At 35.4% G+C, this 23,039-nt stretch overlaps 2 protein-coding genes across 3 annotated transcripts in view; one reads left to right on the forward strand and one right to left on the reverse strand.

The window, feature by feature from the left end:
* Nucleotides 1–10,272: 10,272 nt before the first annotated feature.
* smim20 (small integral membrane protein 20) lies at nt 10,273–12,462 on the reverse strand. Its single transcript, XM_088628111.1, has 3 exons — nt 12,304–12,462; nt 11,227–11,283; nt 10,273–10,824 (listed from the first exon to the last, which is right to left on the reverse strand). Exons 1-3 carry the CDS (start codon nt 12,410–12,412, stop codon nt 10,787–10,789), a joined length of 204 nt encoding a protein of 67 aa, XP_088484237.1. The 5' UTR covers nt 12,413–12,462; the 3' UTR covers nt 10,273–10,786.
* A 112-nt stretch (nt 12,463–12,574) lies between these two features.
* LOC148677917 (protein sel-1 homolog 3) overlaps nt 12,575–23,039 on the forward strand; it is a 39,115-nt gene continuing 28,650 nt past the window's right edge. The window contains exons 1-6 of one of the 2 annotated variants that reach the window (XM_088628086.1): nt 12,575–13,185; nt 14,103–14,670; nt 17,241–17,367; nt 18,849–18,970; nt 20,373–20,488; nt 22,390–22,454. In XM_088628086.1, coding sequence (XP_088484212.1) covers nt 13,108–13,185; nt 14,103–14,670; nt 17,241–17,367; nt 18,849–18,970; nt 20,373–20,488; nt 22,390–22,454 — 1,076 coding nt within the window. In that variant the 5' untranslated portion in view covers nt 12,575–13,107. The remainder of the gene's footprint in view (nt 13,186–14,102; nt 14,671–17,240; nt 17,368–18,848; nt 18,971–20,372; nt 20,489–22,389; nt 22,455–23,039) is intronic. The other variant, XM_088628096.1, reaches the window with a different exon arrangement.

Raw genomic sequence — 23,039 nt, forward strand, 5'->3', positions numbered from 1 at the left:
TTCTATCCATTGTTTCTATATCCTGGAATCGTAACTATACAATATATTATATAAAAGGTTCATATTTTTATATGAATATGTATACACATAAAATTTTATTAAATATTTAGGATAAGTGTTTTTCAGTATTATTTCTTCATTCACCTTCATAAATGCCAGTTTTGTGAGGGGTACATTAGCTATATGTCGACAATGGGGACAAGGGGATATTATCTACTGTATATCTGAACAGTGACCCATATCTAAGAGATAGACCTTTGAATATCTTTTAATGTAATTTCATCTTCACAGTGTCATCTCTAAGCAGGTTGAATCCAACCCATCAACTCACAATAAATGTTAGTGGCTGGGTGGTACTGTGTATTGCACTTTCCACTTCTTAATGATGTACTTCAGTGCACTAATAGGGATAATTAGCCTTGTCCTGATCTGTGTTTCTAGCTTTTTAACCCTGATTTGTTTCAAAAGCTCTTCTTCTTGGTTGCTGTGAAACAGTTGGCTCATGGGCATCTGAGAAGGATGTACAGTAACTGTGGGTGATTTCAGCTGTGATGAGCTCCACATAAGTGAGAAAAGAGGGAAAGAGATTGACAGAACCTCTGAGACAAACGTGTAAATGAAGAACACCACATCCAGCTATTGTTTCTCCAGCCTGTAACAGTGAATTTACTGTATCACCACCTGAGCCGTGGCTCAATATCTATCTGAGAGAAATTACAGTTACAGTTAAGTTAAACCACTTTGATTATACACAGACAGAGGCCATTACCTAAATGTTGTGATCTTTCAAACTATTCATTTCTACCCAATATAATTTATTGCTGAAGCAAAGGAATAATACTCATGGAACTAATAATATTTTAATTTTCTTTAAAATATGATTGAAATCTAAACAAAGTCCTTTCTGAGAGTGTCATACAACAGAAAAATGTGGAAACAAGGGGGTAAATACCTTTGTAAGAATTGTAAGCACATTTGACTGATGGACAACTAATTGCATTAGGAATAATAGCTTTTGTGGACCTAGTGCAGAAAAATATTAGATGATTTAACATAAGAAGCTGAAGTAATGTTGATATCAAGAAATGATGTCAAAATGAGCACAATGAAATGGGTTAATGAGAACTGAGTAACCTGGGTCATTGACACCTGTGAGATTGACAGTCTTGACAAAACATTTGAAACTGGTAATTTTATATTCACTGGAATGCAGAAACCAAACCTCAGATAATTACTTTAAGGCCTATCAGAATGATTACAAAGTAATATTTAGGATGGAATCCTTTTCTTTATGTATCTTGGGAAACAGAGATGATGACTATGTTCAACAATAAAATGACCTTGGTACTGTATGCTTTGCCCTCAAACTAGACCTGTTATAGATTGGATGCTTTGTTACAATGTACAATGTACAATGATACTGAAATGGTCTGTAATGACTCATTGTGACATCCAAACACCAGGCAAGGAGACACCAAATTAAATAAAAACTAAAACACAATTGGATTTGTACCTTCACATGCCAAATACTAAAAGATGACATCATCTACAGCACATATTTGTGGTTTACACTTCTATTTAATAACCATGTGGTCCCAGTTTCAATACCTCATGCATGCGATCAGATATGGCTCTTTCTAAACTACTTTAACAGTTTTTGGAGAAGAAATTTTTGTAAAGATATGCAAGACACAAGAAGTGTCTTGTATATATGCCCTATATTCAATGCGTCATGTCTTGACATGAAGAAAGGAAAAAAGAATAACGTTCTGTGATTGTATTTGCTAATACAAGGATGATCGAACAGTATAACAACAAAACTAGCTTTGAGGGATTTTTACCACTGCACATCCTGTTGGTTTCTTGTGAGCAATTTGTATAAATGCTTTTTATTTTCAAATATTAAGCCTGTTGTTTCACAATTCTCTTGGCTGATGCAACCTGTTTCATTTCCCAAGGCAACTATCTGCTGTAAAATGGACTCTCGCCCATATACAGTGCTTTTAGAAAAGAATTACTCAAGTTTTGGCTTGTTAATTCAGGCACGTCTGTCTCATAACAATTTTTCCTTTTTTTGTGATGAATTAATTATTTCTGAAACATGGCAGAGGTTATAAGCTGTCTTAAATCATCTGCTGTAGAAAATATGTCTATTCACTGTTCATAATATTTACAGTACTTGCTTAGAAATTAGCAGCTTTTTGAAGCAGGATGGTGTTAAATAAGCTGTGATTGAAAACAAGTGATGGAAAACAAGAAAACATGGCTTGCACTGAGGGAGAGAAGGAGGTTGTGCTGAAATCTGTCGATCCTGGTTGCAATGCAAGTGGTCAAGCAGACATATTATTGGAAATAAAGTGCAGAAACAATGAGTTTAATTTAAAAAAAATGACAAGTTACCCCATTAAAGATGGAAACACAATTAAATGAATTTTGGAGTATCATTTTACACATGAGGGGTGAGGGGTTTGACTATATTTACTTCAGGGTTATTGCCAGTATCTACAGTATTTACTGTATACTGTAAGAGGGTTCATACAGTGTGAGCATATTATGGTGAGACAACTCACTACGACACCTCACTCTGTTGAAATCTCCAGCAACAGGAGGGCCATGACTGTTTAACAGTGTATATTGTCCATGAGATCCTGATGGAAGGTGCTGTACATCACGTAATACAACATCTGACAGTACTTATGCAAATGGTTTGTGAGCTGGTCACCTTTTGGATTTTGTCTTACAGTTGAACAACACATACTGTAGCTTACATATACTGTAACTATCCAGGTCTTCTGGGGTTTTAGCTACCAGTTTCTTGTAACCAATGAAACTAAGTACAACTGCCAGGGAAGGTTTAGACTTACTCATAAATTAAGTATTGTTAAGTAACTTAGAAAAAAAACAGATAACCTAAAAGAGAAACAGACATTAACAAAGCCAAAAGCCATAAACAAGCAAATCTGATAAACTAAACGTTATGTTCTGCCATATGATGTTCTCTGGATCCCCACTAACGGAAATGTTCTCAGCTGCAACAGGAGGCTTGCTTAAGAATGTTGGAACATCCTTCCCTTTTTCCTCAATGTATTTTTTCTGTGAACACTAAGTACTATTTAATCTTTCCCTTGTCAATCACACATTCCTTAGTTAGCTGACATCTCTTTTTTTCCTTATGTACTTTGGAAAACAACTGCATATGAAAGAATGCCTTTATTTTCTGGAATTCTCAGTTGAAGCAATGTTAGGGTTTCAAATTTTGTGCTGTAACCAACAAAAATAATATCCCATAAACAATGGGATTTGTTGATTAGGGGGTTGAGCATTATTGGTTTTGGCAGTAGGACTTGGCAGTCTTTATAGATTCAAAGTGCTTGTTGTGGTGTTGAGAAATTATGTCAGTTCCTCAATATGCAGCTTCTCTCTTTGTTGGAAGACTGCCTTCAATTAGTTTCCAGAGTTATTTCCACAAGTAGTCTTATAGTCGGGCCTCGTGAACAGAGGAAGTTGCACATAAAGTAACTGGAATGGTGTCTGTCAAACCATGCCAGTACTAATCAAAGATTGGGCCTTCATTGAAATACAATGCAAGCTAATACAGTGACATGTTTTTTTCCAAAACTAATAAATGCCACACAGAAAGAAAGAAAAGCAGTTTCTTTGACCATTATCAGTTTAAATTGTTTAGAAAATGGAAGATTTAAAAAAAAAAGATCATATTATTCCAGATTGCGAAGATTACTTTACTAACCAGAACAATAAGATATAAAATATATCAGTGTAGAGGAGGTCTACACACACAGGTAGGATCACATTTTCTATTTTCTTGCACAGTTTTAAATTCAATGTGAATGCTATTAATAAATAATGACTTATCTTAGTTTATACTCAAGCAAGTTGTTAAGAATGTAGTCTTTTCGTCTGAAGAATTATTTAATGCCATGTGTGCTTAAACAATAATTTACTTATAGTTTTAGGTATATTTAGTAGATGTACAAAGCATATATTGTTTGGGTTAAAAATATAGAACAAATTATTTGCAATAAGAAACCAGTTTCTTTCTGGTTGCTAGAAAGAAACCTTCGACAGCATTTTTAGCACATGCCAAAAAGCCCTCCAAAAGACAGAAGCTTTTTTTTGACAAAGTAATTTGTGTGAATGCATGATTTGTTAGGCTCAGATGGAAGCTTAGTGGTTTAAATAATTGTGTGAGTATATATGACTTGAAATTTGTGGTTTCAAAACTATTATATGAGAAAAATGTGCTTACTTCATATAATTAGTCTTTGGTGATATTTTCTTTTGTTAAAGAGCACATGAAAACTGCTGGTTCTAGTTAAGAAGGTTATCTAAATCCCCAGGATTCTCCTTCCTAAATGCCACTGTACAACCGATTCATGGAGCTGTACTATACTGTATGTATTTGCCCCTTCATTGTTGACTGGTCTCCCCTGGCTGAGCACATATACTACACTAGGTGAGACTTAGTATATATACCACAGTTGAGGTAGGAGATTTAGGATGTTTCAGGAGACACGATGCATCTGCTTCTCTGAATGTTAAGTTTGATCCAAATCTGTGTCTCCTGTACTCCAACACACACAGTTCTGTTATGCCAGCAGGCCTGACCTGCTAAGAAATGTTCCCGATGGGGTCATTTTCTGGTGAGAAAATAGAGAAATTGTGGGAAAATATGTACCAACACAAATAACAACAGCACCACCACAAATAATAATGATACAAGAGACCTTACATAAGCATGTAGTAAAATCCCATATACAAATTCTGCAAGTCTTTCATCAGGTACAAAACATTACAACATTTTATTTTACAGCACAACCAAATAGGAATACAAAAATACACTGCAAAAACAGCAAATTCAAACATAACTTTAAATATGTGAAACTAGACTGAATGGGACAGCCATACAGATTTTCTAATAAATCTTTGCTTAGATTACAAAGAAATTTAGTTTTGTGACAAGAAGATATTTTGACAAACAAAAAAAAATCTAAATTTAATTTAAAAAAAACCTAACATTGTTTGTAAATATAACTCGAATCCATGGCAAAAAACAAATCACGCTATTCTCTTGTGAATGACGCACGTGCAGCATTAAAACATGATTGCTGCGCCACCTGCTGGAGATCAGCAGGAGCTGCTGGAAAGCTATGAATGTGGTTGATGGCCTTGTTTTAAAAGCACATATCAGTCTCGGAAAAAGTGCATTTCTAGGAAGTCAAGGATTATAACACAACACAGTTTAGTTTAAGTCTGCTATATCTCAACATATAATGAATTATTTTGTGATAGACTTTATCTGGCATTTTGTTAGTTATCTGACCGAGCAAAACTTTTTTTTTGTCAGACCTATCTATAAAATAAGATATTCAATGGTGGTTTACACAAAATGCAGGCAGTAGTCATTCAAGGTAATGCATGTAATTGAATTAAGAATAGGTTATTGGACAGGAAACCGAGGGCAGAGATAGGAAGTAAATGCTCAAATTGGGTGATATAGTTAAAGGAATACCTTAGGGATTGGTATTGAGACAACTATTCAACTTTTAATTAACAATGTAGATTCTGATAAAGATAGCTCAATTCATAGAGGATACAAAACTAGGTAGATTAGTCAACACTGTGGAATTTGGAAAAGAAGTTATTAAAGTCCAATTCAGATCTAATAGCAGAAGATATTTAACATAAAAAGTGCAGTGTTGCATCAAGCAAGCAAAACCAATACTGTGATGCTCCTGGGACTGGAGTCCAAATCAGAGATCTTTTTAATAGATGGACAATGCTTATTTTGTAACTCATGAGGTGCCGGATCTCAATGTGAATGGGAAAGAGCAGATGTACTTGGGGTAATGGAGGCACTGGTCATGCACACAGCACTCTACATCAATCTAAAACACTTTCAATACATCTTCAAGCCACCACTGTCATGCAATTAAGGTTAAAATAAAAAAAGCCTTTTAAATTCGTGATTTTTACAGTCCATAATCATATGCCATTAGACCTACTTTTGCAACATTTCCATATTAATAGACCTGTTGTCTTTAGGGTTTGAGCATCGGAATATGATGTTCCTTTAAAGTACTCTATACTAAAGTCAGTTTAAACATAGAGGATCTACATTAGCAGTGGGTACAGCCCTCTGCCTCTCAGAAAAGCCTGGTTGTTCTGTTAATCTTTTTTATGCTTAAAGGCTATGTTTAAAGTGTTCACACGGTAACACAGGGACTGTTCAAGTTCAAGCCCATGCTGTTTTTTTTAGCATGGTTTGATCAGAGATTTGTCAGCCTCTGATCCATATTTTAGGACTGTGGTGTCACCGTGACCAAAGGCTGGATTGTTTTCGACAGTCCTGTCCTTATGCAGCTCTGAGAAGACTGTAATTTGAAGTTTCCATTCGCTTCTCAGATTACGCGTCATCCAGCACCTGATACCCAATCGTAGTGTGTAACCTTAATTGAGAACCTAAACCTGATATTATTAATTAATTGCTTATACTTATATAGCACTTTTTGGGACACTCCACTCAAAGCACTTTATGTAATGGGGACTCCCCTCCACCACCACCAATGTGCAGCATCCACCTGGATGATGCGACGGCAGCCATAGTGCACCACAACACTCACCACACATCAGCTATCAGTGGGGAGGAGAGCAGAGTGGTGAAGCCAATTCATAGATGGGGATTATTAGGAGGCCATGATTGGTAAGGGCCAATAGGAAATTTAGCCAGGACGCTAGGGTTACATCCCTACTCTTTTTGAGAAACACCCTGGGATTTTTAATGACCACAGAGAGTCAGGACTTCAGTTTTATGTCTCATCTGAAGAACACCACCTGTTTACAGTATAGTGTCCCCATGTCTATACTGGGACATAAGGACACACATTGGCCACAGGGTGAGCGCCCCCTGCTGGCCCCACTAACACCTCTTCCAGCAGCAACCTTAGTTTTTCCCAGGAGGTCTCCCATGCAGGTACTGACCAGGCTCATACCTGCTTAGCTTCAGTGGGTTGCCAGTTGTAAGGTGCAGAGTGATATGGCTGGTGGCTAGTAACCTTTTTTGACATGACTTACTGTTTTAACTTCCTGTCTGAGGAGAATTTAAAGAATTTGCTTTCCCATTATTAATTATTAATACTTTAAATCTGCTTTTTCACTGGATAGGAGAGTTTTATAGCCCTCAAAGAGTCTCGGCTTCCTAGTTTTTAAAAACGATCAGACCAATTGTTTTTCATCAATTGGTCAGGTGATGGAAGACGGCTGGTCTCAGCCTACTAGAATAAAATGGAAAGAACATCCTTAAACTATGTCTAATAAAATCCCACTGCTAACCCTAATTCAACCGCTGCCACAAAGGAAACTTCTTCGGAGTGGTGGGTGGCTCTGTGGCTAAGGATCTCCATCTATGGCCGGAAGGTTGCCGGTTCATATCCCATGGACGGCAGAGGAATCCTACTCCATTGGGCCCCTGAGCATGGCCCCTTAACCCCAACTACTTCAGGAGTGCCATATAAATGGCTGACCCTGCGCTCTGACCCCAAGCTTTTCTCCCTGTCCGCTTGTATCATAGAGAGCAAGTTGGGATATGTGGAAAAAAGACAAATTCCTAATGCAAGAAAATGTATATGGCCAATAAAGTGATCTTATCTTATTATTAGGGTGTATCATAACATGATATGATACTATGATTGAAAGATACAGTGATGTGAAAAAGAAAGTACACCCTCTTTCAATTCTATGTTTTTATATATCAGGACATAACAAAAAATCATCTGGTCCCAACTAGGTCCTAGAATTAGGTAAATCTAACCTCAGGTGACAAACATCCCATAACAGATTCCACTATGTCATTATTTATTTAACAAAAAATAAGCCAACATGCAGAAGCTATGTGTGAAAAACTAGGTACACAACTAAGAACATGATTCAGTAGCTTGTAGAACCACCTTGAGCAGCAATAACGTGAAGTAATCGTTTTCTGTTTGAGTTTATCAGACTCTCACATCATTTTGGAGGAGTTTTGGCTCACTCTTCTTTACAACATTGCTTCAGTTCATTGATGTTTGAGGGCATTTTTTTATGCACAGCTCTCTTAAGGTCCCGCCACAGCATTTCAATGGGGTTGAGGTCTGGACTTTGACTTGGCCATTCCAACACCTTGATTCTTTTCTTTTTCAGCAATTCATGCTGCTGTGCTTGGGATCATTGTCCTGTTGCATGACCCAAGTTTGGCCAAGCTTTCGCTGTTGGATAGATGGCTTCACATTTGTATCTAGAATATGTCTAGAAAACAAGCCCAAATCACCACCCCCCCACCACCGTGCTTGATGGTATAAGGTATTTGTGGTGATACACTGAAAGAAAGGGCTTTCTCCTGGCTACTCTTCCATGAAAGTCATACTTGTTCAGTCTTTTTCTGATCGTACTGTCATGACCTTTAACATTTAACATGTTAACCGAGGACTGTAGATCCCTAGATGTAGCTCCTGGGTTCCTTGCGATTTCTCTGAGCATTATACGGTCTGACCTTGGGGTGAATTTTCCTGGGACGCCCACTCCTGGGAAGATTGGCAACTGTCTTAATAATAATAATTGCTTACACGTATATAGCACTTTTCTGGACACTCCACTCAAAGCGTTTTACAGGTAATGGGGACTCCCCTCCACCACCACCAATGTGCAGCATCCACCTGGATGATGCGACGGCAGCCATAGTGCGCCAGAACGCTCACCACACATCAGCTATCAGTGGGGAGGAGAGCAGAGTAATGTAGTCAATTCTTGAATGTTCTCCATTTGTAAATAATCCTTCTCACTGTAGAATGATGGATTTCAAATTGTTTGGTAATGGCCTTATAACCCTTACCACATTGATGAGCAGCAGCAGTTGCTTCTCTGAGTTCATTGCTGATGTCTTTTCTCCTTGGTATGGAGTTAACACACACCTGAATGATTCTAGACAACCAAACTGCCAAAAGTTTTGCTTTTATAGAGGTGGTCACACTTCCTGATGATCAACTAATCACATGCATTTGATTAGCAGCACCTGGGCGCTAATTACCTTCTTAATTCCTATGGAAGCGGTAAGGGTGTGCTTAATTTTTCCCACATGGTTTCTGCATTTTGGCTTACTTTTTGATGAATAATGACATAGTGAAATCTGTTATGTGTTGTCTGTTATCTGAGGCTAGATTTGTCTAATTATGGAAGTTGGTGAGGACCAGACGATTGTTATTTATGCCCTGATATGTAAAACCATTGAATTGAAAGAGGGAGTACTTTACCACATGACAGTATATCCTAATATATCATTAGGATATATAATTATATAATTTAAATTAAGGAATCTTAATAGCAAAACTTTCATAATGCACTAGTAATACCACACTCAGACTGACAAGATGCAAAAAAGACTTTGCTTCTCTAAAATCAGTCCAGAGAAGAGTGACCAGATATACTGTATGCACATGCTCTGTGGTCACACATTAAAACAGTTGAACATTTCCAGTTTTGATCAGAGACATTTATGTTGTTTTGACCTTATTCTAGTATTCAAAAACTTGTGGGGGTCTGGAACAAGCAAATTCTCCAGCATCCTTCAAAAAATGGCTGGGTAAGATCCACGGACTCATAAGTTACTAACTACCAAATGAATAAGATGAGACAAAGTTTGAACATCCTTGTAATTAACCTTTTTTTGTTTTCTCATGTTCACGATACACAAAAGGGGCATTTATTTTCTTTGCAAAACACATGGAAAGGTTATGCCAAATGAAGGATATGTCAACATAAACTTTTATCAACCACATAAGTGAAAAGGACACAGAATAAAAAAAACTTTTATTTAACAACACTATAACCTAGATGTATACTAAAATATACCTACAAAATAATTTTTATGATCATATTATTAACAAAAAACTTGTTAATCTTTCAATCCAGTGTAATCAAACACTTTCAAATCCTCCGAACTAATAATTCTAAGATCAGTTTCAGCATACAACACAGTAAAAATAAACCACATTACTGTCTCTTTTTAATACAGGCTTTTCTTCTAAAGTAACCTCTAAAATTATGTTGGGGTTCTCAAGATTTATTTTATTCATTAAAGAAATCTCTCCTGTAAAGACAATTACCAATAACACTCTACATCACATTGTGAAAGGTTTTTTTTAAATATCTTATGGCATTCTTGTAGGTTGAACAATAAAGATAATTTTAAGTAAAGATTTTGAATCACTTAATTACACTGAATGTCATTAAATTTTTTATTATAATTTACATAATTACATCAATTTCCATGTAACAAAACAATAATGTAAAATGATTCTTTATGTTCATGTATCAGGGATTGACAAACCACAAAAAAACTGAAAAATATTTCTCTCAGATGTATTAATTCCATGTGATCTGTTATTAATGGAGCACAGACATTGAATAAGAAAACAAAAATGCTTGGCAAGAAATACAATTTCTAGGTAGTTTAAGATAAGTTTTCAAAATTCAGAGGAACCTCAAGAAATAAACACTCATTACGAATTATTCTGATGACAAAAATTAAAATTAAATACAAAACAGCCTAATTCAGAGCAACCCTTCTTCCTTACTGGAGACATGACATCTGTGGTCAATGGCACAGAATTCGATTTCTACATACATTTTGGAACACCTCAGCCTTCTCTGTATACTATTTAATTTTCTTCACTTTCTTCACTCGGAGTGTCCGTATAATCTGATTCCAGTTACTTTCTTCATCTTATTGAATGGCTCACTTTGATTTGAAGGGATCAGACCAAATTTTTACTCCTAAAGTGACAAGAAAGATTTTAAGTCTTTGTTTTTCTTTGTTTGCAAGCTTTAGGTCCAGTTTCATACATTATGAAAAACAATCTTGTTATTCAGTTTCAGTAGTAATGAATGGTTCATTCGTTCGAGCACAAATTTTAAGTAAAACTATTCTTTAAGATTGAGCAATTGATCAGTTTACAACTGTCCTAAATGGGTACTAGACTTAATTAATTTTCCCCAGTTACTTTGTAACTATTTGTGTCAATGTAGCAACTACAAAAGTGTGAAGTGCAACATAAGCATGCATTATAACAGTAACCTTTTGGGGTAGAATCTATGCATTTTCTTTACCTGTATTACAAGATTTATGGTCACATGAAAAGGTTAGCAAATACAAAACAGTATCTTAACTAAATTTACCTATAGGTTGGACATTCTCTTGATTGATTCCAGTTCTGTTCACTTGCTGAATTTTCTCTGTTAAAACAAATTACAATATGAATGTGTATTAAAGCAAATTGGATAATATGAACTACACAAGCAAAAAAAGACATACAGTATATTAAATTACAATGCTTATATAGTACATTTATGTAGCAACAATCCAATTTTTTTATCTCCACTCAGCCACAAAGGCTGTAACTCTCCTCTATTAACATTTCTTGAGCAACTGACATAGAAACATTATTTAAAAAATGATATTTTCACATGATGGCCCAGAGATTAACCTAATCTACGGAAGTTACAGAACAATAACAAGTGGTATTGCTAGGAAATTGCTTTTGAATTAAAGCATTGACCATGATTTATCTTAACTGTCTGAATCTTGATGGTATTAGGATGATGTGGAGTACATACTGTATCCCATTATTAAAAATACTGAGTGCTGTCTCCCCAACTGATACATAAAAATCTTATTGGTGACCCCACAAAACAATCTACTGGTACAATGGAAGTCTATCAACATTGCTGTTTTTGTCTCTTCCAGGGAGTTGCTACTTTTTAAATATATTTCTGTACTTAATTTACAGTATTTGTAACAACTTCTTTTCTTCCTTAAACACTGGTAACAGTTATTGAGAAAAGAGCTGATGCTTCTGCTTGACCGAACACAAGGCATTATGATTCTTCCGTGACTGCTGAAGGCCACAGGGGTACAGCTGACCTGACATTGAATAACCATCCTGATTGTAAGACAATCCCCACATGGTCGCCGACACTGGCACTATCCATCTAATTAACTACTACTAATAGCCTCCTATTTTTTTTAATGAAAGATTAAAATACTAATTTAGGAATTTTAATTTCCTAATATCAAACTTTATGTTAAGAGGGAGTCGGTCATGTTGTTATTTTTAATAATGACGTTTTAAACGCATCAGTGCGTTTTAATAAGGTATACAAAAGTTCATTCAACATTTTTTAGAAAAGGTCATCTTTAAAATTAAAGTTTCCCTTCAAATGACCGTTTCAGCCACGTATATCGTTTGCACTTACTGTATTCATCAACATGTGTAAGAGGATGAAAAAATATAGGATAAAATGCAACACCGACAGCAGTTACAAAACCTCCAAAGATCAACGCAATTTTCGTGTTCCGCCCCATGTTTGTCGCAAAGCAAAGAAGACACACAGCCAGCCGTAGACGCACTTCCGGAGCAAACGTAACACATTCTAAAGGAAACATTGATGATTTTACGTCTCCCTCTAGCGGTAAAAAAAAGTTAAACTTCTTTCAACTGTAGAAAATACAATTGCATACAGTATGAAGTAACTATAAATTAGAAAAAATAGCATATGTAGGCATTGTTAAAACAGTTGTTTTAGCCCATGTTTCTAACTAACTATAGGATAATGTCTTAGAATTTTCATATTAATAAGGTAAAAGAAAATACTTAAATGCTGTGCCAAAACTTTAATAATAATAATAATAATAATAATAATAATAATAATAATAATAATAATAAAGTCAATACAACGGAAGACTCTGCTTCCTGAATCAGATTTACAGAACAGGTGGTGCTCTCACCTGTCTGTACATTTTGATTAGGGAGGGCGTTCCTAAATTCCACCGGCAAAAAGGAAACAAAAGTGTAAAAATATTAGTTTTCGTACAAAGTAAAACAAATCTCGTCATTCTTATTTTTATATATATATGTTTTATTTAGCTTCTTTATAAATTATTAAAGGCATCCTTTTAAAAAAATACTGCTGAATACCTGAGGCAAAACTGCATGGACTGCGCTTCAGAAAAGTTTCGGCTGCAATATCAATCCTGAACATACAGAAGAAGGGATAGGGATGAAGACGAAAATGTTTGTTCTGAGAAGTTTTGGTGTCATGCGATCAGCATTATTTACTCTACTATTTCTCACTTTGGTAAGCAATGATTGTTGAGACTTGTCACGTTTCCGGGTTAGTTGGTATTATTTGCTTTTCAAAATGTGCGATGGACTGATGTGTCATGATTTTGATATTTCTGTTTCGTTTAAATGTTAGTGTTTGTCTTCACAAAATAGTTATATATACTTCTCATTCATCCATTTTCTTACCGCATTATCCAATTCAGCGTTGCGGCGGAGCCGGAACCTAATATATATTTCCCATACTATTTAAACTGAATATCATTCGGTTTTAACAACGCTATCAGTGGCGTAGTGTTTTCTGTAATGTAATCTTACAAGACATTGTATATGAGAGTCGTATTTGTTTATCTGTGTGCCTTCAAATTTCTATGAAATCTTTTCGGCGACAATATTACTAAATAAGCTGGATTTTTTTTTCTGGTTCCGTTGTTGTTGCAGTTCTTCTTTGGTTATTAATGACATTAATCTAAATTCAGAACCATAATATTTAGGTCTCACTGTCAGATGCCATAAATAACATAAATGACTTTGTGGTAGCACGAAGCATGACGGGATGAGACTTGAAACAGGATGTTCCAGAATTTTGTACTCAGCAAGGGATCCCAAATCTGGACTTTGAGGACCAGAGTTGAAAGTACCTGATACTGTATGTAATAAGAAATCTTGTAGATCTGTTCTTCCTACTTTTGTTTTCTATGACAAAATAATAAACTTAACACAGTGTTATTACCGACTGATTCTACTACTGAAAGGAGTCTTCAGATAATCATTATGATAATGTAGGCTATCATGTTTATGAATTTCATTCCATTACAGCTGAAATTATTACTTTTATCAATGATTTTTGCATTCACAAAGTTGGATTTAAAGAAAAAAATATTTTAATAATATTTTGGTATGTTTGTTTATGATCTATTTTCTCTCCTTTAGGTTCGATTACCAACCTTTTGCCAACATACATCACTCACTACAGTAACTGCTACAGTTCCCACTGAAAGTGTTATGGACTGTGATTTTATTGAGTTTGATTATGACCAAGATATTGTCATTGATAACTACAATCTTTCAATACAATACCTGTGTTCAAGGCCTTGCACAATTGTTGTTGAAGTTGTAGCTTCTTCAGAGTTTAGAACTGGAGTTGTTATTTACAGGACAAGGTGGAAAAATGAAAAACACCTTCATGTTACCAGGAACCGGACAGTGTTATTGAAGTTTCCAGACATCATGGTCTACAGGGAGGATTTTTTCATAAAACACACAATTAGCATCAGAAGTGTGGTCCTTAGGGCCTGGATTGTTGATAGTCACCACCACAATGAACACAATGGGTATGTAGACAGCTTCGCACAAGCCAAAGTGAACACCTTTAAAGTTCTGAAGGCTCTCCCACCCTTTCAACGTCCATTCAAAAACCACACGAAATGTCTTCAGTGGGATGCTGAACAAATATGGCGATTAACTGAAAACAGGATTCCTCGTTGCCCTCATGAATCTGGTAAGCCTACAACTATATGTAAAGTGTTGTTTTGCTTAGCAGACACCCTAGTTTAAGGACACGTGCAAAATACGCAAAAATACATACAGTGCCTTGCGAAAGTATTCGGCCCCCTTGAACTTTTCAACCTTTTGCCACATTTCAGGCTTCAAACATAAAGATATAAATTTTTTATTTTATGTGAAGAATCACCAACAAGTGGGACACAATTGTGAAGTGGAACGAAATCTATTGGATTTTTGAAACTTTTTTAACTAATAAAAAAATGAAAAGTGGGGCGTGCAAAATTATTCGGCCCCCTTGCGTTAATACTTTGTAGAGCCACCTTTTGCTGCGATTACAGCTGCAAGTCGCTTGGGGTATGTCTCTATCAGTTTTGCACATCGAGAGACTGAAATTCTTGCCCATTCTTCCTTGCAAAACAGCTCGAGCTCAGTGAGGTTGGATGGAGAGCGTTTGTGAACAGCAGTTTTCAGCTCTTTCCACAGATTCTCGATTGGATTCAGGTCTGGACTTTGACTTGGCCATTCAAACACCTGGATACGTTTATTTGTGAACCATTCCTTTGTAGATTTTGCTGTATGTTTGGGATCATTGTCTTGTTGGAAGATAAATCTCCGTCCCAGTTTCAGGTCTTTTGCAGACTCCAACAGGTTTTCATCCAGAATGGTCCTGTATTTGGCTGCATCCATCTTCCCCTCAATTTTAACCATCTTCCCTGTCCCTGCTGAAGAAAAGCAGGCCCAAACCATGATGCTGCCACCACCATGTTTGACAGTGGGGATGGTGTGTTGAGGGTGATGAGCTGTGTTGCTTTTACGCCAAACATATCGTTTTGCATTGTGGCCAAAAAGTTCAATTTTGGTTTCATCTGACCAGAGCACCTTCTTCCACATGTTTGGGGTGTCTCCCAGGTGGCTTGTGGCAAACTTTAGACGAGACTTTTTATGGATATCTTTGAGAAATGGCTTTCTTCTTGCCACTCTTCCATAAAGGCCAGATTTGTGCAGTGTAAGACTGATTGTTGTCCTATGGACAGACTCTCCCACCTCAGCTGTAGTTCTCTGCAGTTCATCCAGAGTGATCATGGGCCTCTTGGCTGCATCTCTGATCAGTCTTCTCCTTGTCTGAGCTGAAAGTTTAGAGGGACGGCCAGGTCTTGGTAGATTTGCAGTGGTCTGATACTCCTTCCATTTCAAGATGATCGCTTGCACAGTGCTCCTTGGGATGTTTGAAGCTTGGGAAATCTTTTTGTATCCAAATCCGGCTTTAAACTTCTCCACAACAGTATTACGGACCTGCCTGGTGTGTTCCTTGGTCTTCATGATGCTCTCTGCGCTTTCAACAGAACCTTGAGACTATCACAGAGCAGGTGCATTTATACAGAGACTTGATTACACACAGGTGGATTCTATTTATCACCATCAGTTATTTAGGACAACATTGGATCATTCAGAGATCCTCGCTGAACTTCTGGAGTGAGTTTGCTGCACTGAAAGTAAAGGGGCCGAATAATTTTGCACGCCCCACTTTTCATTTTTTTATTAGTTAAAAAAGTTTCAAAAATCCAATAGATTTCGTTCCACTTCACAATTGTGTCCCACTTGTTGGTGATTCTTCACATAAAATAAAAAATTTATATCTTTATGTTTGAAGCCTGAAATGTGGCAAAAGGTTGAAAAGTTCAAGGGGGCCGAATACTTTCGCAAGGCACTGTAGATACATAAAATGAAAGAAATGAAATCCAGTGGGGAAAAAAGCAAAAATACAAATGGGGCAGACACAATTCTCTGTCATTTGGCTCAGAGGACTTCCACCACATTGCTGCTCCTGTAGCATCCCTTCAAGAAAGCAACCTTTTATGTTATGAACCTGCTATACCAGGCTGTGTTCTTCCTAGTACGTGATCAAGCGCGTGAATAGAGTGTGAACAGTCTTGGAGTCTTTGTGATACTTTTATTGTTTAGTTATTTAGATAAACAGAGTCTGTTTGGCATGTTCTTATCGAACTTTCTTCCCAGCTGTTTTAAGATGCCTACAACATTTAGTTATGTCCCCCACACTGCCCAGTTCACAGTTCACCACTTCTCAGACCATCATTCCAAATATATTTGTTTCTGTATAAGCTTTGTGTGAAGGGAAATGGACATTTCACCTCATACTATAATGTTAAAGCAGGAGTTTGGAAACAGCCCTCTCCAATTTGTGACACATGACAAAAATTTGATCTATTACAGCAGTTTGAGACTTGTAAAGTTAAGAGTCCATGTAATAGATAATAAACATGAGTAATGAATAAATGTATGCCAGGCACTGGCTCAACAGATGTATAAGACAGCATGATAATCAGTGTGTGTTGTGTTTGATAATCATGATAATCTTGTGTTTTTATCTATTATTTAGTTGTAGACTGGTCCAATCAACACTCAAGCAAAGCTCTATGTGTATATCCTCATTTGAACATCAAACTCTTTTGTCTACAGATTTCCATATACTGTTCTATTATTACTACTTGCTTATTTTTTGTTATGGAAATATTCAAATATTAATAGACTTTCATTTTTTTTCAGACACTGTGGATATGCTAAATTTCCCACATGCAAGCACTGGAGAGAGATTTGGAATAATCAGAAAGTTGGATCGCTTTATAAATAAAGATTTTGAAAAGATCAGAGTCCAGAGGGTCCACAATCCCAGGTAATTCAACTTAATTAATGTAATAAATTCTAGGTCTTTAGGGGCAGTACATATCTACATTATGTATGTTTCTGTCTTGTGCTATTTAAAAAAAACCAAAAACTTATAATGTTGTCTATGCCTGTGTTACTATTGGCATCATTGAAATTGTTGGTCCTGCCTTTAATCAAACATACAGTATCATACCTACATAGTTAAGATTGTTTTTATCTGTTAATCAGATTTTTATTTGCTTAGTTTTTTTTCTTCAAAACAGCTGTGTTTGACAATAGACAAAGACATTAGCGAGTCTTACCCAGCAGACTGACATTAAGGTCAAAGTGGGTTGAAAAAGATAAGAGATTTATTTTATTTATTTAAGCATTTATTTTATGCTTTTTTAAGAATAGCAATTTATTATATACCAGATTAGTGAACACAAATTATTTTAACATTTTAATGGGCCCTGCCAATCTCTACAACCATTGAGCCACACATCTTTTGACAAGAAATTAGCTCTATAGTGACATATAGTACAGGAGATTCAGCACCGACTGGAGGAGAGATGTATTCCTCACTGATGTCACCATGGTTTGCTGCTGCCCAGGAATGTGTAGGACTTACTCCCACTTTCATGGTGATTGTTGGATACAGTACCAGCACAGCAACACACAAATCACTGTACTGTATCTGTGAATTGAGGAGTAAAAGAGCAAAAGTAGCAGCAAATGGTTCACTATAAAATGATTGTGATTTAAAGGATAAAATATAGCATAATACAGGTACTTCTGTTTGAGGAATCCATATCATAATGAAGTAGTGATGTGACCCAGCCTCAAACTGGCAATGTCAGGATCTTAGAGCTATTTGGCACTCAAAGCTAGCATCTTTACGAGTTGAGAGCCCCAATTATAATATGCTTTTGAGGTAAGAGCCAGCATTTACTGAAAACATTAAGAGTAAGAACACAGTAATCACAACATGAGTCATTATAATTTTCCTTCCACAAGAAAATTGTGTTTCTTAAGTGATGCAAAGTAGCTGTGTGAGTTCTTTCTTGTTTTTTTCTCTGACAGTATTTTATAGGTGACAAAGAATTAAAACAAACAATGTATACCGTATACCCAGTACAGTTCAAAGAATACAGAAGCAGTCTTTTAGCTACTTCAGAGGCAGTCTTGGGTTTGTGGTGATGTTAGGAATTTAGGAATTCACTGTCACTGTGTCAATATTTTCCCATGCTCACGTTTATTACAAATCATCTGGAAATAACAATTATGAAAGTTATTATAAGATTGCTCATTGTCATTCTAAATCCCAGCTACACTTCAAGTAGAAATGAGTTATGCATTCATGATATAATGATATTCATGATGATTTAGTTTTTTGCTGTCCATTGGTACTGTATAGCCCAATGCAGTCACTGAAATTACAGTGTATGTGTCTAACATCATTAATGTTTTTAAACAAAACATTATTTTCTTAATCCATTGCCCATTTAGGTTTACCTTTTCAGTTTGGATCTACCTGCTTAGTTTGTGTAACAGTCAAATTTGTGGAATTCTTCAACATGTGAGTGAAAACAATTTGTACCACACACCTTTAATATTACTAACTAATAACGGTAAGTAAGCCCTAAAGTATATTTGCTGTATGTGGCTAAAAAAGATTTATTGAGATTTGATTTTGCTTTCTCATTCTTCTTGTCTGTACATGTAATAATCTGTGGCACTCCCAATGTGAAACAGACAGAAATTTATTTTTTTTATGTAATGCTTTATTGAATCAATGTACTGTACTCATAGTTCAGACCAGTATTAATCCAATGCACATCAAGAGCATGTGGAAATTAAGTTTTTTGTTTTATTTTAGTGTTATTATGAGTATATGCAATCCTTGGATATTAATTAAAATAATCCATAGATTATATTTAAATAAATTAAATTGATTATATAAAATAGATGGTAATATGTAAATTGGACTTTTTCCTTGTTTTTACAAGTTTTTGACAAAGCAAGTTCCTTAATGAGCATGCATTTATATGTTTGTAAACATTGTACATTTCAAATCAATGGATAAAAGGCATTTCAAATAAGTATACTATAATTGATTCAGTGGGTTTAATACCTGACAGGTAATTGTGCTCAACAGTTTTTCAAGGCCTGCATTAAAGCAAAATACAATCTAACCTATTAAAACATAATTAGAAGTCCTGTACTTGTTGGTGCATTTTTGTTTATTTGAGGCTTCTTCCTTCTGGCATCAAGTATTGTACTGAATATTTATGATCAGAAGTGTGTGACAAGAGGTCAGCCTTAGTCTTAACGGATTAACAGATGAATAAGCATTATATGTCAGTCAGCTCTGTCCTCTGGAAAGTTGACATTTCCTAGATTATTTATGCAAACTTACATACTGTATATTTAAGAATGTCATTTGCTGAATGCAATCTTTTACTAAACAGTGTTTAAAACAATAATTAATTCTTGGCTGTCGTGAAACAAAACAGATTGTCCAGTTAGAATTCATATTAGAGTCTTCACAGAAACTCATTTAGCACTAAGTAAGGAAATCAACAGAAATAACTTTTAAAAATAAATGGTACAAGATAAATGATGAAAGTAATCATTAATAACCTAAAGCTATTTTCAGGTTTTATTGTCCTTCAAAAGATTTACAGTATAACATGATGGTCTGTTGCTTTGAGATTGAATACCACAGGAAGTAGACCAAAGAATTATTAGACAAACATAGTACTGTATTAAAGAGTTATGCTTAATATGATTAATAATAGAACCCTAAATTTTCCATCTGGATGACTTGGGTTTGTCCACATTAATAATTATTTCTGGGCTGTTGAAGGAGAATGTAGTCAAAACATTCCTCCATTACCCTGAACTGGAGTTTCCTCTTGGCTCACTAGAAGCTTCTTATATCTCAGTTCCGTCGTTTGTATCTCTTTTTTTTTTTCAAGGAAAAGTTTTTCTGTTCCACTTTGTGAGTCACAAACTGTGTAATATTTTTAGGGGAAATCATTATCCAGGTCCATCTTGCATCAGGACAAGACAGCGCTTTCAAATCCTTTACTGGACTCTCCCTAAAGATGTGGTATCGCCTGGATGTGTCTCTGGAAGGAACAAAGGTACATTCCAGTACTGTGGTGAAAATCAATAAAAATTCTCCACTCTGTTCCACAGAGCCTTACAAAACTGAATAAAATACGCAATGAGGAAAGTTCAAATGGACATTTACCTTTGATTCTGATTCTACTAAGGCTTATCCATTATTAAAATAAAAACACCTTACAGTTCAGCATGAACATAATGGAGGATATTTCTTCAACAGAAGACACAGTCTGATATCGATTTCCATATTAAAGATTCACCTTGTTTTCATTTAAGCTTGAAATAAAAAAAAACAGCAATTTCATAGTGACATAACAAATATTGTATAGTCCAAAGCTCAAGATATTGCTCTTTTGCAGTGGCTGGAAATCACTTAAATCTGATAAACGTATATAGTATTACAGGAAAAGAAAATATATATAATGGGATTTAGTGATTTTTAAAAATAAAACATTTTCAAGTGTGTATATACTAAATATGTAATGATTATTACTTATGATACAGTAACCTGCTAAGTTGTATTTCTTTTTTTACTTATAATTGTGCTCTAGACCAACTGTGTGTGTGTGAAAACAATTAGTCTTTGCATCAATTGCTGTCCTTCATGGCATTTAAACAAAATGCAGGAGAACTTGTTTTAGTGATATAGGCAAATGTAACCTGACAGGTTAAGCTAATTACATGGCCTGTATTACAGATACCTTTAAGAAATGCTGTTGAGTAAATCTATTTAATCTCTGTGATTTATTTTAAATATACAGTTTGTATATTGAAAACAGACATAGTCTAGGCACAATCCTGAACCTTTTCCTCTTGACCTGCAAAACCTCATATAATAAGATGTAATATTTGTTTTAACTTTAATATTTTGGATTAACACCAAGTTTAAGGTACACTTTAGATGCCTTAGACTTTGGAGTATTACGTAAGATTTAGCTATTAATAATTTCTTAATTTGCAAGATGTCTTACAAGGAAATTGGCAAAAGTCAGTTACCCTTACTGAGATTATTAGTATCCTGTTTGTTCATCTGTAACTTTTGTGTATAGAAATAAAAGAACATGCATAGACTAGTCGGCACCTTGTACACATCCCACAAGAGTGTTTAATCTTTGAGTATCTAAAGCAATAGTGACATTATTTGAGAATGGAAGCACCTACGGGTGCAATTTTGGATTAAGATGTGATCATACAAGAAGATCAGGTAGGTAGCTGCATCAGCATGCGTAGGCTACAAAGGAACAAGTAAAGGTTTATTCCATGCTGAGAAGAAAAGAAAAGAAACACAATGTTTCGGCTGTGGAGCCTTCTTCGGGTCGAAGTGGATGAAGTAGACTCCACAGCCAAAATGTTGTGTTTCTTGTCTTCTTTTCTCAGCATGGAATAAACCTTTACTTGTTACTTTGTGTCATACAAGAAGGTCTACAAGTTGACATCATTCATTCACTATCCCCTGCTGTTGAAGATGATTATATTTGCATTAACCCAAATTTTTCTGATAAGGCCAATATGGATCCACACACTCGAGCAATTATTGTTTAAAGAGATATTAAGTTGTGGACTGTGCAAACCAGTCATGATGAGATTTCTCCAATGTCTTGTTTTGCTTCCTCATTCTGACATTTCTGGCTCTTGTGCTGACCTCCTTTCCTGATTATCAGATGTTTACACCCGGTTGATACTGAAAGTAGAAGTGATTGCTGTTTTTAGTAATGACTATTATCATGGTGGCAGATTGCACAGGTTGCACTGGAATTACTATAATTTGTAATTAAATTAATCATAATACCATAAGGACAGTTGAAGTACAGGTCCTGAATCGATTTTGTGTCATACCAGGAGCACACCAGACTTGATTTATATTAATTTGTTTCTATTTTTATGGATTATGCCTGTTTACTTTTGCTGTGCTTTTCAGGTCACGTTGAATGTCACTGCTTGGAAGTCTATAAAAGAAACGGTTGAAAATAAACATACATACATGTAAGTTTATAAATAAACAAAGTCAATAAAAAAATTTATATAAATATATCTGTATGTTCAAAGCAGTATCTTGTTATGTATTGTGTGCTTGTGTGCGCTTTTATTGATGTTTCAAAATCATTGGTAATACATATATGCATGTAAGAATGTGTATGTGAAAAAGTGAACATTTGCGTAATCATTATAATCACTCCACTTCATAATGAATCTTTGTGGAGGATCACTGTAGGCATACACACACTTTTTGTGCTCTAATAAAAAAAAAATGTTTACTTTAGCTCCTTTCTGGGTACATCATCTCAATAAACAAAAGAATTAATGAATAAACAAGTACTAATACAAGAATCTTGAATTTACAGAATTAATGACATTAGAAAAATTATAGTTGAGGAAATAATTTGCAAAACGTTTTTGTTTTGCTTTAGTTATGAAACTGAGAATTCTGATTCTATAAGATGCACAGTTCTTTAAGAATGGTTTTCTGTGGTTTTGACTTTGATGATAAACAAATTTGTCGTGTATGGTTGTAGAGTCTGTAACTGTATTAACACAGAAATAAATAAGCAATCATCAAAATCTGAGATA

The sequence above is a fragment of the Lepisosteus platostomus genome, chromosome 1 (assembly GCF_059453375.1).
Source record: "Lepisosteus platostomus isolate fLepPlt1 chromosome 1, fLepPlt1.hap1, whole genome shotgun sequence".
Taxonomy (NCBI): Eukaryota; Metazoa; Chordata; class Actinopteri; order Semionotiformes; family Lepisosteidae; genus Lepisosteus; species Lepisosteus platostomus.

Bases quoted from the DNA above. Each gene is read 5' to 3' on its own strand.
- smim20 (XM_088628111.1), bottom strand. From the start codon at position 12,412: ATGGGGCGGAACACGAAAATTGCGTTGATCTTTGGAGGTTTTGTAACT. The intron at 11,284-12,303 runs GTAAGTGCAAAC...TTGTTTTAACAG, and splicing joins TACACATGTTGATGAATACA to AGAAAATTCAGCAAGTGAAC. The intron at 10,825-11,226 runs GTAAATTTAGTT...TTGTCACTTTAG, and splicing joins AGAGAATGTCCAACCTATAG to GAGTAAAAATTTGGTCTGAT.